This window comes from Convolutriloba macropyga, chromosome 5 (assembly GCF_964194025.1).
Source record: "Convolutriloba macropyga chromosome 5, txConMacr16.3, whole genome shotgun sequence".
In the NCBI taxonomy this organism is placed as follows: domain Eukaryota; kingdom Metazoa; phylum Xenacoelomorpha; order Acoela; family Convolutidae; genus Convolutriloba; species Convolutriloba macropyga.
In genome coordinates, this window is record NC_134472.1 from 33,030,725 (window position 1) to 33,043,319 (window position 12,595).

The 12,595-nt window shown below is 35.4% G+C and overlaps 1 protein-coding gene across 1 annotated transcript; it reads left to right on the forward strand.

Moving 5' to 3' along the window:
• The first annotated feature begins 331 nt into the window (after positions 1-331).
• LOC142339960 (tetraspanin-18-like) lies at positions 332-6,964 on the forward strand. Its single transcript, XM_075390332.1, has 3 exons — positions 332-760; positions 5,594-6,052; positions 6,473-6,964. Exons 1-3 carry the CDS (start codon positions 585-587, stop codon positions 6,903-6,905), a joined length of 1,068 nt encoding a protein of 355 aa, XP_075246447.1. The 5' UTR covers positions 332-584; the 3' UTR covers positions 6,906-6,964.
• The last annotated feature ends 5,631 nt before the right edge of the window (positions 6,965-12,595 follow it).

Below are 12,595 nucleotides of genomic sequence, written 5' to 3' on the forward strand. Positions count from 1 at the left end.
GACATCGGCTGTTGACTATAATTTCAACTCATATTTGGATTTTCAACGAAATTGAAACACTTTATGAAGACCTCTCTTAAAAGCCTTTATCGCAAATATGTTTGGCGTTTTCTGAGCTTCATTTTGTATTATTTATATATTATATTTTTACAGATTTTTAAACTTAAGTAAAAAAAATTTATTAGAGAACAGCTCATTATTTAAACATCTGATTATGTATTTTCTCAAAACAAGACGTAAAAATATGCATCATGAAAGTATTGTTAAATGCTTTACAGCGCACGTGCGACGCGTATAGATGATACGTTTGTTTGAAACACTGTATCTTTGCTGCTTAAAATTTAATCACGTTACAGGTACGAAAGCTCACAAGCTTTTCATTCATTCTGTAATTTGCATTTTTTCATTCTTCTGCATTGCCGACATGGTATAGAGATCAAAAAATAACTTCGGCTTTTTCTTCTGTTAACATCTAATAGTTCTTCTAGCGTTTAAAATAGTGTTATATTGTTCCAATTTCTTCTTAGGCTATTTTTTCGGTTTCGCTGCTCACCTTTACTACCTTACCTCGAAATTTTTGGAACATGAATCGTTCAATGCGACAATTGACTCCCAGGACCCCGAATACGGCTTCTAGTGTAAATAAGTCGTCAGCTAGACCACAAAACAATGACATCACCCCCAACAACACTTTGTTCTCATCGCGACAGAACACTTTCTATCAAACCTCAGGAAATATAACAAATCGGTCCACAGAAAGGTTACAAAAGCGACATTAAACCTGTTTTCTTAATTATGAAAAATTTCAAAAACGACCAAAACGTGATCTTAAAGCATGATCAGGTATGGCTGCTTTCGCTGACTTCCTTTCCCGGCCGTATAAAAATGTTTGGCTAAACAACACAGGAACCAGAACAATTTAAAAATTGTTTTACAATGCATCAAAAATTGACATTGTATATAAAAGACCACAAGATGTGTTTTATAAACAAATTATCTCACGAGCATGAACTACGCTGAGTGGATCATTACATATAGCAAAAAAAACATAACAGAAAGGAATCAAGAAGTGTAACTGAAAAGAAAACGCAATAATAACGAACATATTACGACCATTCCAATTTTACCAAGAGACCAACCAATATATTTCTCATTAATTCAAAAGTTCACTAGATTGTAATAGTTATTCAAAAAAATTTTCTTCGTCATTGTTTTCACAAGATTCGTCAGTTTTTATTTGGTATTGGTTTCCATCCTCTTCTGTGTTTCAAATCCCTTCAATTTGTGTTCCCTTCAATTCAATGCTTGCCTTTTTGCAAAATGTTTCTCATTTTTGACTTCTTTGGTTTATGTTTCAACTCAGATGAATTTTATAGGTTAAGAGAAGTCATATATCAAGCCTCGAATGAATTAATTATTGAAAATTCCTTTTGATAACCTGTATTTCAGTAATTATAAAGCTGCAGAAAATAGGCACATTAAAACCAAAAATAGGAACGTAAAATTAATAATAACAAACCAGGAAACATTAGCTAACAACGGTGAAAATAATTACAGAGGACTAGGCAAAAGGAAGTGGTCAGTAGTGACAAAAAGGGTCTCCAAAAAATGTTGTAATGTTATATGATATTAACAAGGAGGCTCGGTAATGAACGATTGCACATAAGGTTCAGACCCCACTCATCCAAACATTGACATAATTGTCTACCAAATGAGGAAGATTACTTACATCCAAAAATTTATGTGTAATTTAAAAAAACCCTAATAACCAAGTCAAAAAGGCATCAGAAAAACCGAAATTAAACAAACTAACTTGTACTTCACTAGAAAAGATATGAGACCAGTCCAAAATAAGGAGCAGTAACAATTAGACAAAAAAGAACAAAAAGACTAAAGTCAAAAAAATCGGTTATGTTTTTTTCAAAAGGAATTATTTTCAAAGTAAAGAAAACCATTAGAAATCAATTGAAAACATTCCACACGTTTATGATTACCTATGCCTCTAAAGTAACACATTAGGACATGTGGCAACAAATGAACAAATAGACATCAATTGAAAATTCAATTAGAACTTGCCAGAAAACGCTTTCGAAGCCGTAATGCCATATGTTAACCCTCAAAATATTGTTGATTGCGCTTTCCCCGATCACCTATAATTTGATATGTCACCTCTCATTTAAGTAACAAGTAGACAAAAAAGTGGGACAAAATTATTTAATTCATTTGTATTTTTCGAAAATTAACTATTTTCAAAGTCATGAAAGTCATTAGCTACAAAATTAGATAATTAAATTGTTTAGTTTATGCGTCCACAGGAAACCCATGAGACGTGTAAATATGCAAAACAAGTCTTACGTCTATAAAATAACGTAAATTAAGAAAAAAATTTAAAAAATTGCTTTTTTGTAAAACTTCCGTGTCGAAGCCAGTAAAGAAGTCATAACAAATTAGTAAAAGATAATAGCTTTTGTGACACCAGTCTCTTGTGAAACTTTCCCCTGATACCAATAATGTCATATATGACCAGTAATTAGTGAGACAAGGTAACAATTAGACAATGAAAAGAACAAAATTGCGAAATAAAGAAGTGTTTTTTAATTTTGAAAACAATTGTTTTCAAAGTCATGAAAGCCATCAACTATCAACTGTACTCAGAATAATGGGTCATCTATTCTGCGATAAAAAGCCAATGAAATTTTTCATTGTGAAAAAAACTTAACACAAATAAAAAGACAAAGTCAAAATGGGAGTTAAATACAAAATTAAAAAATTTCAATAGCTTTCTTCGAGAAAGTGGTGTCAAAGCCGATGAAACCATAATCTTTATCTTTAAAGACTTTGATATGTTTAATTGTTCCTTACCTTGAACGCCTATAATTTTGAAATCTGAACAGTCAATAATTTGATAATGTGACAAAACGAGAAAACGTGAAAAATGGGCAAATTGCTAAAAATAAAAAACATGCAAAATCTAGTAGTACCAAAGCCAGCAAACTATAACTTAAGGCGTAAAATCACAAAAAAATTGAGCTTTAATTTAGTAGAAAGAAGAATCATTCTTTCTCTGCTGACACTACGCAACAAGTTGACCACATTAAGAAAATAAATAGAAAAAAATTGAAATAAAAATAGACCAAATTAAGAGAAAAATAAGAAAAAATATTAACCAAATTTGACAAAGAAGCCTATATAGAGCTTTTTTTGGATTAGAAAGCGTGAAATGTGAAATATTGAGCTAACATTTTGCCAAAATGAACAAATAAAGTTTTTCAACAAATTTTTTGTCTTTAAAAACAAAATCCACAAGACTATTAGTAAAAATTCGAACAAACTATATCAAAGTTGACGAAGTTTTTTAAAAAAATCCGGACAATGTGAAAAAAATAACGCAAATCGGTCTAATATTCACAAACATTTAAACATCAATATCTCTCTATAGGAAAAAAAATTCATGAGAACCTTTTAAATTGCATATTCTAAATTGAACGTTCTTCTTCATATGACCAAAAAGACAAAGTAGAAACGAGACAAAACTAAAAATCCAATTAAACACTTCGAGAAAGTGGTGTGTTAAAACCATAATCTATAAATTTAATAATTTTGTTATGCTCAATTGTTCAATTGTGCCCTATTTTGAACACCAATAGTGTGATCAGTCAACAGTCACTAAAGCCATAATTTGACAAAACGAGAAAACGTGAAAAATGGTCAAATGGCTAAAAATGAAAAAATGAAATCTAGTAGCGTAAAACGCGTAAAAAACTTATTAGCGTACACAAGGCGTAAAACCGCAATAAAGACCAGATTTTAATTCAGTGGAAAGAAGAATCAATCTTTCATTGCCGACACTAAGTTTTTTGACCAATATCAGAAAAAATATCGGCAAAGATTGTTAAGCCATTATTTACTTAAACATCAAATAATTTTTAAAGTCAAAACGATCATAAGTTTTCATTTAAAAAAAGTGATACACAAATTAATTTGGAGTTGCTTATGGAGGCAAATGGACCAATCACTAGTGAGCTTTGATTTGAAATGCTTTGTTCTTTAATTAGAATAAAAAAGATCGATTGTTTATTATAAGACCGAGTGATTACAATCTGATACTTTTATGGACTGTAACAGCCGAAGATTGGTCCAAAACTAGCTCTGTTTGTGCTGTTAGCCTATTAGGAACATTTTATTGTTCAAATGATATAAATATAGATAATTTGTTGGTTACAAAATCAAAAATAATTGCTGTGCTTTGATAATCGTAGAGTGAAGTTAGCCAAAATCGACAAAATTTAATTTTAGAGCACTTTCCTTGAAATTGGAAGTAGAATAAACCCCATTTGAGTTTACAAAAATTGTGGGTATTTGGATTTGGGCTTACGGCAACTTTAATAAAAATGGACTAAAGAAGCTTATTTCGTTCTATTTCTGATGAAAAAAGATGAATGTTGAAAAAATTGAACCAAATCTTTTGCCAAAAAATCTATCAAAACAGTCAACTATACTTTTTTGTCTTTGAAATTAATGTCAACAACACCTTTTCTAAAGGTTTTAACAATTATTAGCTTAATTGATGAAATTTTAGGCAAAAACTATTTTACGCAATTTTAGGCAAAAACAATTTTAGGAAAACGTAAATAACATAACGCAAATCTGTCTAAAGTTCACAAACATTTAAACATCGATAACTCTATCTAGAAAACGGAAATCGAGAAAATCTTTTTAATTCCATATTCTGCTCTGGACGTGCTTTTTAATGATTTTACTCGCAGCTCTCTAAGATGAATATATCGATCGGTCAAAATTGACTGAACAAAAAATCGTTTGAGTATATAGTGCCTCCCCCACCCATCAAGAGGGGTCGGAACAATTAATTTTTTCGATGAAAACATCGTCATTTGAAGTTCTGCTCAAAGCATTTGTATGAAGATCTCTGGCTATATCGTACTTTAAAGAATTATCTGTTTGCTTCCCGGTTCATCTTTTTGTTAAATTTACCGAAAGAACAACAATTTTATTTGTGGTTTGTGCGCAATCGCAGCGGAACAGCATTAAATCACAGCAGCCTGTTCTCAACTGCCTTCTCAATTTTTTCGACATTTCAGAATGTGTTTTAATTAACAGCATCGCTCTTTTTAGTGCGCTTAGGCACGCTTTGAAACGTGTTACCATCATTGCAGAAAGATCGACCAGGCTATGGTCAGCTTCAGGCTATAGTTAAGTGACAAGTCATCCTCAATCAGATAGTTTTACGGAGGCAGAGTATAGAATTCTCTACAATTGCCGAGTGAATCCTACATTTTACGTTTCGGCTATCACGTCATTAGGCAATAACTATTTTTGAGAAATTACTTGGACAATACACGTAATTTGAAAAGATTTAGTAATATATTTGTTGACAAAATGAGGTATTTGATGACAAAATAAAAAATATCTGATCGCTGATGCCTATTATAAGGTTACTGATGCAATAACACTGATGAATTTTGTTTCTTGAAATCTGAAATAATTCACTGAAATTGTTGACATAAATTATATGAAAAGTAATGGCACGAATCGTCGCCGACCCATAAAATTTTTAAAGGAAACAGATTTCTAGGTCGCTCTTTGCTCGTGGAATTATTACAACCTCCGACCAACAGGGCTCTTTCGTGTCATTCCTTCGCAAATCGTTAATTTTCCTAAACTGTCTGGTAGTTATAGTCGGATTTGCACTTCTGGGAGTATCAATTTGGCTTTTATTGCCTCAAGCGCACAGATTAGAAATAATTGATCTTCAGGCTAGTAATTTTTTTACCGCGCAAATATCAATTGGTGTTATTTTTTCAATCATTTATTTTGTGTACTCCGCAGTTAGCATGTTGGTCGCGGCCAAAGTGGAAAACCAGAAAAGTTTATTGGTATTTGATTACTTTAGTGGAGTAATTGCGACGTTATCAGTGGTCATTGTCATAGCTGGATTCGCATATGGTTCACAAATGGAGATTCCACTGAGTGTAGAAATGAGAAAAAAGTTTCTAAATGATTACGTCAGCGAGACATCTGCTTCGAAAACAAGGTGGTACAACTTTATTCCAACAATAACATATCAAAATTCTAAACACTGCTCATTTTTCATCAATTTTTTTAAACAATCGAAATTTCTCAACAATATGCATTGATGGCACTGGTGAGTATTCGAAATTAATTAGAAGTAAAAATTCTAATATTTCCGACGAAATCATGTTCAAAAGCCAAAAACAATCAACCGGAGAATCAAGGCACTAAATTTTTTAATATCCCGTTAATATTTATTCCTTTTAATATCAATTGAAAGGGTCTGTTTTCTGTTAATTTTCGTGGAAAGTTTTAAAATAAGGCGCTGAAATTATTTCTCAATTGACTATTGCACATTTCACTCTAAACAAAAACGCTTTGACTGAAGCTTTGGAAAGTGAAAATTTTGTCCTATCATAAAAGTTTCTCTCTCTTTTTGTAGTGTTGCATGGAACACTGCTCAAATAAAACTGGGATGTTGTGGAATGCGCGGAATCGAAGATTGGCAGGACACGTCATGGGCTACTAGCGAAGAAACCGAAACTGACATTTTTACAATCGGAAACTTCACCAAACTCTGGCCTGAAACATGCTGTGAATTGTCAGAAGAAACAAGTGATCTGTACTTGGAGTCGCAATCGTTTCAGCCAACGATACGAGAGCTTCAAGATTGCTACCGAGATCAACCGGAAGTTTCCACAAGTGTGAACACAAACGGGTGCTACGATCAAGTTAAGCAGATACTACGCGTCATCATATACTTACCATGTACTTTTTTAATAATCGTGTCACTAATAGCGGCAACTGAGACTGCGTTGATTTACTTGATTTATTTAAACTATAAAACTGAAGTTGTCAAAGCATCATTTCAGTGAATTCAATCTTTTTGGGTTTTAGCTTGAGAAAAATTGGAAAATTTAATATTCTATTGGGATCTATTCTGTCTATTAAAATTGAAACAATAAAGTGTGCGCAAAAGAGACTTCAGAAACTAACCCAGTATGATTGCGCTGAATGATTTTTAAATAGTTTTCAAGTTATTTTTTATTTCAACGTGAGCCAAGATGGAAGTTTCTATAAGTATTTAATTTTTGGTCTGATAAATAAGTTCTATTTGAAGCGAAAAATGTCTTTTGATCCAAAAACAGATTTTACAAGCAAAAATCAAGTTGAAAAATGACTTTTTGTTCTCATTGCGTTCTCATTTTGATTGCGTTAATTATCAAACCGGGTGTCCATTTCTATTAAACATGACAAAAGAAGTCAGAACAAGAAGTTTAATTCAAATTTCTGAGAAAGTAAATTGTTTTCCAAACTTTCGGCGCAAAATTTTAAAAACGTAGAAACGCTATTGAGGCCGTACCCAATAGCCTTTAAAAATTGCATTTAATCTACAACATTTGTACGCATTTCTCACGTTTGCATTTATTGATGAGATCGTTAATCCTTTCAAACTGTGTAAAACAGCCTGAATCAGATTTCAGTGGTCACGTTTTGTTTTAACTATTGCGACTTGCGGATATTTTTAAAGTCCTGGCCAAGAGTTATTCAGTCTTAGTCATGTCCTTGCCAAATCTTGAAAATCTTGACTTGTTATGATTTTACTAGTTACGAGTCAAGTTTTGGCAGACTCTTAGATAACAAGTTGTAAAGAAACCATGTTCTTTTATACTTGTCCGTCCCCAACACCCTTTCAATTTTGTAAATCAGGACTTTAATTCCTGATTGGTGTTGATTTTATTGAAGAAGTCAGAAGTGGTTGACATCAACCTCCAATCTTATCTATATTAAGGGATTTTTCGCTTTTGACCATAACTTGTGTGCCCATGGCGCGAAATGCGATGTATATGTAAAACTTAAATGGCTACCATGAGTGCGACTCTCAGAAAAGAAAACTGTTGAAAAGTTGCCTTGGCATGCACGACTTAGTGAGAATAGCTCAATCATTTATGGTGTATCCTAGGGTCAAAAGGGGACCTTGAAACTTGCTCGACTCAAACTGGGGATTTTTAAATTTCTTAGAGGGGAACTTAGACAATTGAAATTTTGGCCAATTTTGAACTCTGATTTTGATAATTTCAGAAGTTTTTAATCAAAAAACACCACTGTCACAATAGATCCCACTGATTTTTAAATCTGTCACTAGAAGTGAAACTGATATGAGATTTCTCCTGAGAAGGAAACTTTAGTGGGATGTCTGGTCACTAAAGATGGGCTTCTCTTTTTTCACGAAATCAATGTCTTTTTTCGAAACCCGGACATTAATAGGCGTCTAAGTATCGCTAGATCAGTATAACTAACTTTAAACTCCGCATTTGTTTTGAAAGGAGTAGGTCCTCATTTAGGTTCAAGTTAAAACGCACTACTAACACACACACACACACACACACACACACACATATATATATATATATATATATATATATATATATATATATGGACTTAAGATTACGAACTGCCGTACAGTGGCAGTGACAACACACAAATAACACAGAAGATTGCTGATGCATTTCAAATTCAACAACCCAAAGACATAACCCTACCACCACCTTCTCCTCATGTTGAACACTCAGTTGAAACTGAATATGTCATGAATGCCAAAGGAGCTGTGTACAGCAGTTGTCCTGTGATCAGCATCTCTGTGTACGCAAGAGCATTGTAGAAGTTTTGGAAGGCCAAGAGTTTAATTGAAAAATTGAAAAAATTCTGCAGAGACCGTTTTCACCTCCAGAACACGAGTTTCCCAACAATGGGGGACAACCAGATAGGAATAGTGATGGGAGGAGACGCATTCACAGCAAAAGTTCCCAGACAGTTCACATATGGAGCTACGAGCGCCCCACACGGAGTCAACACTCTGCCTGTTTGGACAATGACAGGTTCCATTTTTCAGAGGTGCACACAGTAGAGATTCGGCCAATCAAAAACCACAAACACAGGTTTTTCAATTATATCAGGAGACAGACTACAGGCCGATCCAGATGAATACTTTCTCCAGCTGTTCTGGACAATTGAAGGACTGAACTCCATTCAGTGGTCTTCCAAGTGGCAGTCTTCGAATAGCAATAAAACCGTGTCTATCTTCAACGATACCAAAAAAACATTGGTGACAGAAACACGACTAGACTTCCATGGAGAAAAACATCACAAGTTCTAACAACTACTTCAGTGCCATAATTCAATGGCTCTCACTGCAACAGTAGTTAGACAGGGACACAAATTTGCAAGAGCGCTCCGATGAAGCAATCCAAAAAGTTTTAGATAAAAACAACATCACATCTACAGACCCCAATTGAAGACACCATGTTTGTTACATTTCTCAACACCCAGTGATCAACAAACAAAATCCAGAAAAATCCAAAGACTCAAAAACGCTGCTTCCAGTTATAAAGGAATCATACTGATTGATGCATTGCTGACAGGGCGGGATCTACTTTTGAAAATTTCACGGCGTTCTTCTTCGCTGCAGAGAGTACTCGGTAACAGTTACAGTCGCCAGCCAGGCAATATTTATGCAGACTGACATCCAATCACAACACCGGGAAAATCTATGTTTTCTTTGGTCGGAGGATGGCACTGAAAAGATACTCAAATAGAATCGACTCGTATTTGAAGCCACGTATTCAACTTTTTGTCCAACCTTTTTCTGCAAAAGTGTCCAATCGACCCCAAACAAGCGCATCCGGAGACAGAGATACTAATCATTCAGCAGTTTTACTTAGATGATTTTATGCAGACCTGCATTTACAAAAAGGAGGCCCACAGAAGTACAGATGAGACCAAAACTATTCTGCAGACAGGAGGATTCAATTTGACAATAAACTCTTAAGCAATAGACGAACCGCAGCGCAAAAACTACTCGAAAAAGACAAGGCAGAAATGAAAACTCAAAGGACATTTGGTCAGACGTGAGGCTTGAAAAAAACTAACGTTTTTCTACACAGGACAACATCTGACTCAAAAGAAGGTGCTATCAATGGCAGCTTCTCTGTTTGATCCTGTTGAACTGATTTCATTGTTTGCCTTCAGAATTTGATGCATTATCCAGAAAATTAATAAAGAGGAAAAAACTGAGATCAACCACTGTCAGAGTGCTACCAACAAGAACTACAAGAGTGGATGAAGGACTTTGACAGCACGACCTCAATCCAGTTTCCTAGAATTTTGATTCCCAACATCAACGAAACTCATCAACTTTATACGTTCACTGACGCCTCAATGAGTGCAATTGCTAACAAATTGTATTTGAGGACTCCCAACGCCGGTGGCTCTTCCACATCACAAGTGAGATTGAGATGAGAGTTCTCCTGAGAAGGGAATTTTAGTGGGATGCCTGGTCACTAGAGATGGCCTACTCTTATTTGACGAATTCAATGTCAGATTTCAAAGCCTAGATTAAAATATGTGTCTAAGTATTGCTAGATCAATATAATTAACTTTTAATTCCGCGTTAGTTTTGAAAGTAGTAGATCCTCTTTTCTGTTCACAACACACAAGAGTTTAAATTGAAATTTTGAAATAGTTCTGCAGGGACTATTTTCACCTCCAGAACACGAGTTTCCCAACAATCGGATACAACCAGATAGGAACAGTGATGGGAAGAGATGCATTCACGGCAACAGTTCCCAGACAGTTCACATATGGAACGACGGGCGCCCCATATGGAGTCAACACTGTTCTGAACAATTGAAGGTTTGAACTACATTCAGTGGTCTTCCAAGTGGGGTCTTCGAATGCCAATGAAGCTGTGTCTATCTTCAACGATACCAAGAACACATTACTGACAGATACAAGTTTAGACTTCCATGGAGAAAAACATCGAACGCTCTAACAACTAACTCATGGCCAAAATTCAATGGCTTGCTCTGCAACAGTGGTTAGACAGGGAGAGAAACTTGAGAGAGCTCTCCGAGGAAGCAATCCCAAAACATTTGGATGTAAACAACATCACAACTGCAGTTGAAGACACTCTGTTTGTTTCCTTCCTCATCACCCAGTGATCAAAAAACAGAGTAAAGAAAAAATCCAAAGACTCAAAAACGCTGCTTCCAGTTATAAAGGAATCTTACTGATTGTTGCATTGCTGACAGGGCCAGATTTACTTTGAAAAATTCACCGCCTTCTTCCTTCAAACAAGCCAATCCGGAGGCATAGACACCAATGTTTCAGCAAATCTACATAGATGATTTTATGCAGACCTAAATTTACAATAAGGAGGCCCAAAGAAGTGCAGATGAGATCAAAACTAAAAGGCAAAAATGAAAACTCAAAGAGCATTTGGTCAGACGTGAGGTTTGAAAAACCGAAGATTTTTTACACAGGACAACATTTGACTCAAAAGAAGGTGCTATCAATGGCAGCTTCTCTGCTTGATCCTGTTGAACTAAATTCAACGTTTGCCTTCAGTGTTTGATGCATTATCCAGAACATTAATAAAGAGGGATCAACCATCGTCAGAATGCTACCAACCGGAACTACAAGAGTGGATTGAGGACTTCGACAGCATGACTTTAATCCAGTTTCCTGGTGTTTTGATTCCCAATAACAACGAAACTTCACACGTTCACTGACGCCTCAATGAGTGCAATTGTTGCCATATAGTATGTGAGGACAACCAACGACAGTGGATCTTTCACATCACAAAATATGATCAGCAAAATAAAAGTGGCACCGATCAAGCAATTGAGTTTTCCAAAACTGGACTTGGCAGCGGCAACACTTGGAGCAGAGCTAGCTGGAGAGCAAGATGACAACCACTATAAGTTCAAAGATTTTTTACACAGACAGGACTGCTGCATGTCGAGACAAAAGATGCACATTGTCAATAGAATGACCAATTATCACGAGAAATCCAACCCAGACAACTAGAGAGAGGAAACCCGCTGACCGCGGCACACAAGGCCTCTCCCCATCAGACATCCCAGAGAGCTATGGCTTGAACAGCCCGACTTTCTCGCCAGACATCATGATTCCTGGAAAATCTCCGAAGACACTGATCCCCACATATCCGCTACACATGCGAAACAACTTCAGCCACGTGTCATTGTGGTGGAAACATTTTCAACTATTTTTGACAACTCAACTCTACAAAAATTGTGTTCAAGGCAATAAGACTCTTCAAGGCAAAACTCCGATGGCGAGACATGGAAAAATAACTGACGTTTCCAACAGTGAGGATTTTGCATCACACGAGACCAGGGCAAGAAACAACCTGATCACAATGTAAAAAAAAACTCTTTTGCAGATATATTTTTTTCACTTCTGAAAGGAAGGAACCCTGTAAAAGGAGACAATTTGATGCCTTTCCAGCCCTTTCTAGATGAAAACAGACTCTTGAAGGTAAGAAAAAGGACTCAAGAAGGCACCACTAAACTACAGAGCGGAGCATACCCTTATTCTTTGTATCAAGAGCAGAAATAAGGGACCGGGAAACGAGCAGTACCTTTTTTGAATACCGGAATGGACATGCTTGGAAATTTTATATCAAGGACAAGAGATCAGTCGCTAGTCGCTCAGATGCACTACGTCTGCTTGCTCACATGCCTAGTCACCAGAGCTGTCCTAC

Bases quoted from the DNA above. Each gene is read 5' to 3' on its own strand.
- LOC142339960 (XM_075390332.1), top strand. From the start codon at position 585: ATGAATCGTTCAATGCGACAATTGACTCCCAGGACCCCGAATACGGCT. The intron at 761-5,593 runs GTTACAAAAGCG...ACAGATTTCTAG, and splicing joins ACAAATCGGTCCACAGAAAG to GTCGCTCTTTGCTCGTGGAA. The intron at 6,053-6,472 runs GTGGTACAACTT...CTCTTTTTGTAG, and splicing joins ACATCTGCTTCGAAAACAAG to TGTTGCATGGAACACTGCTC.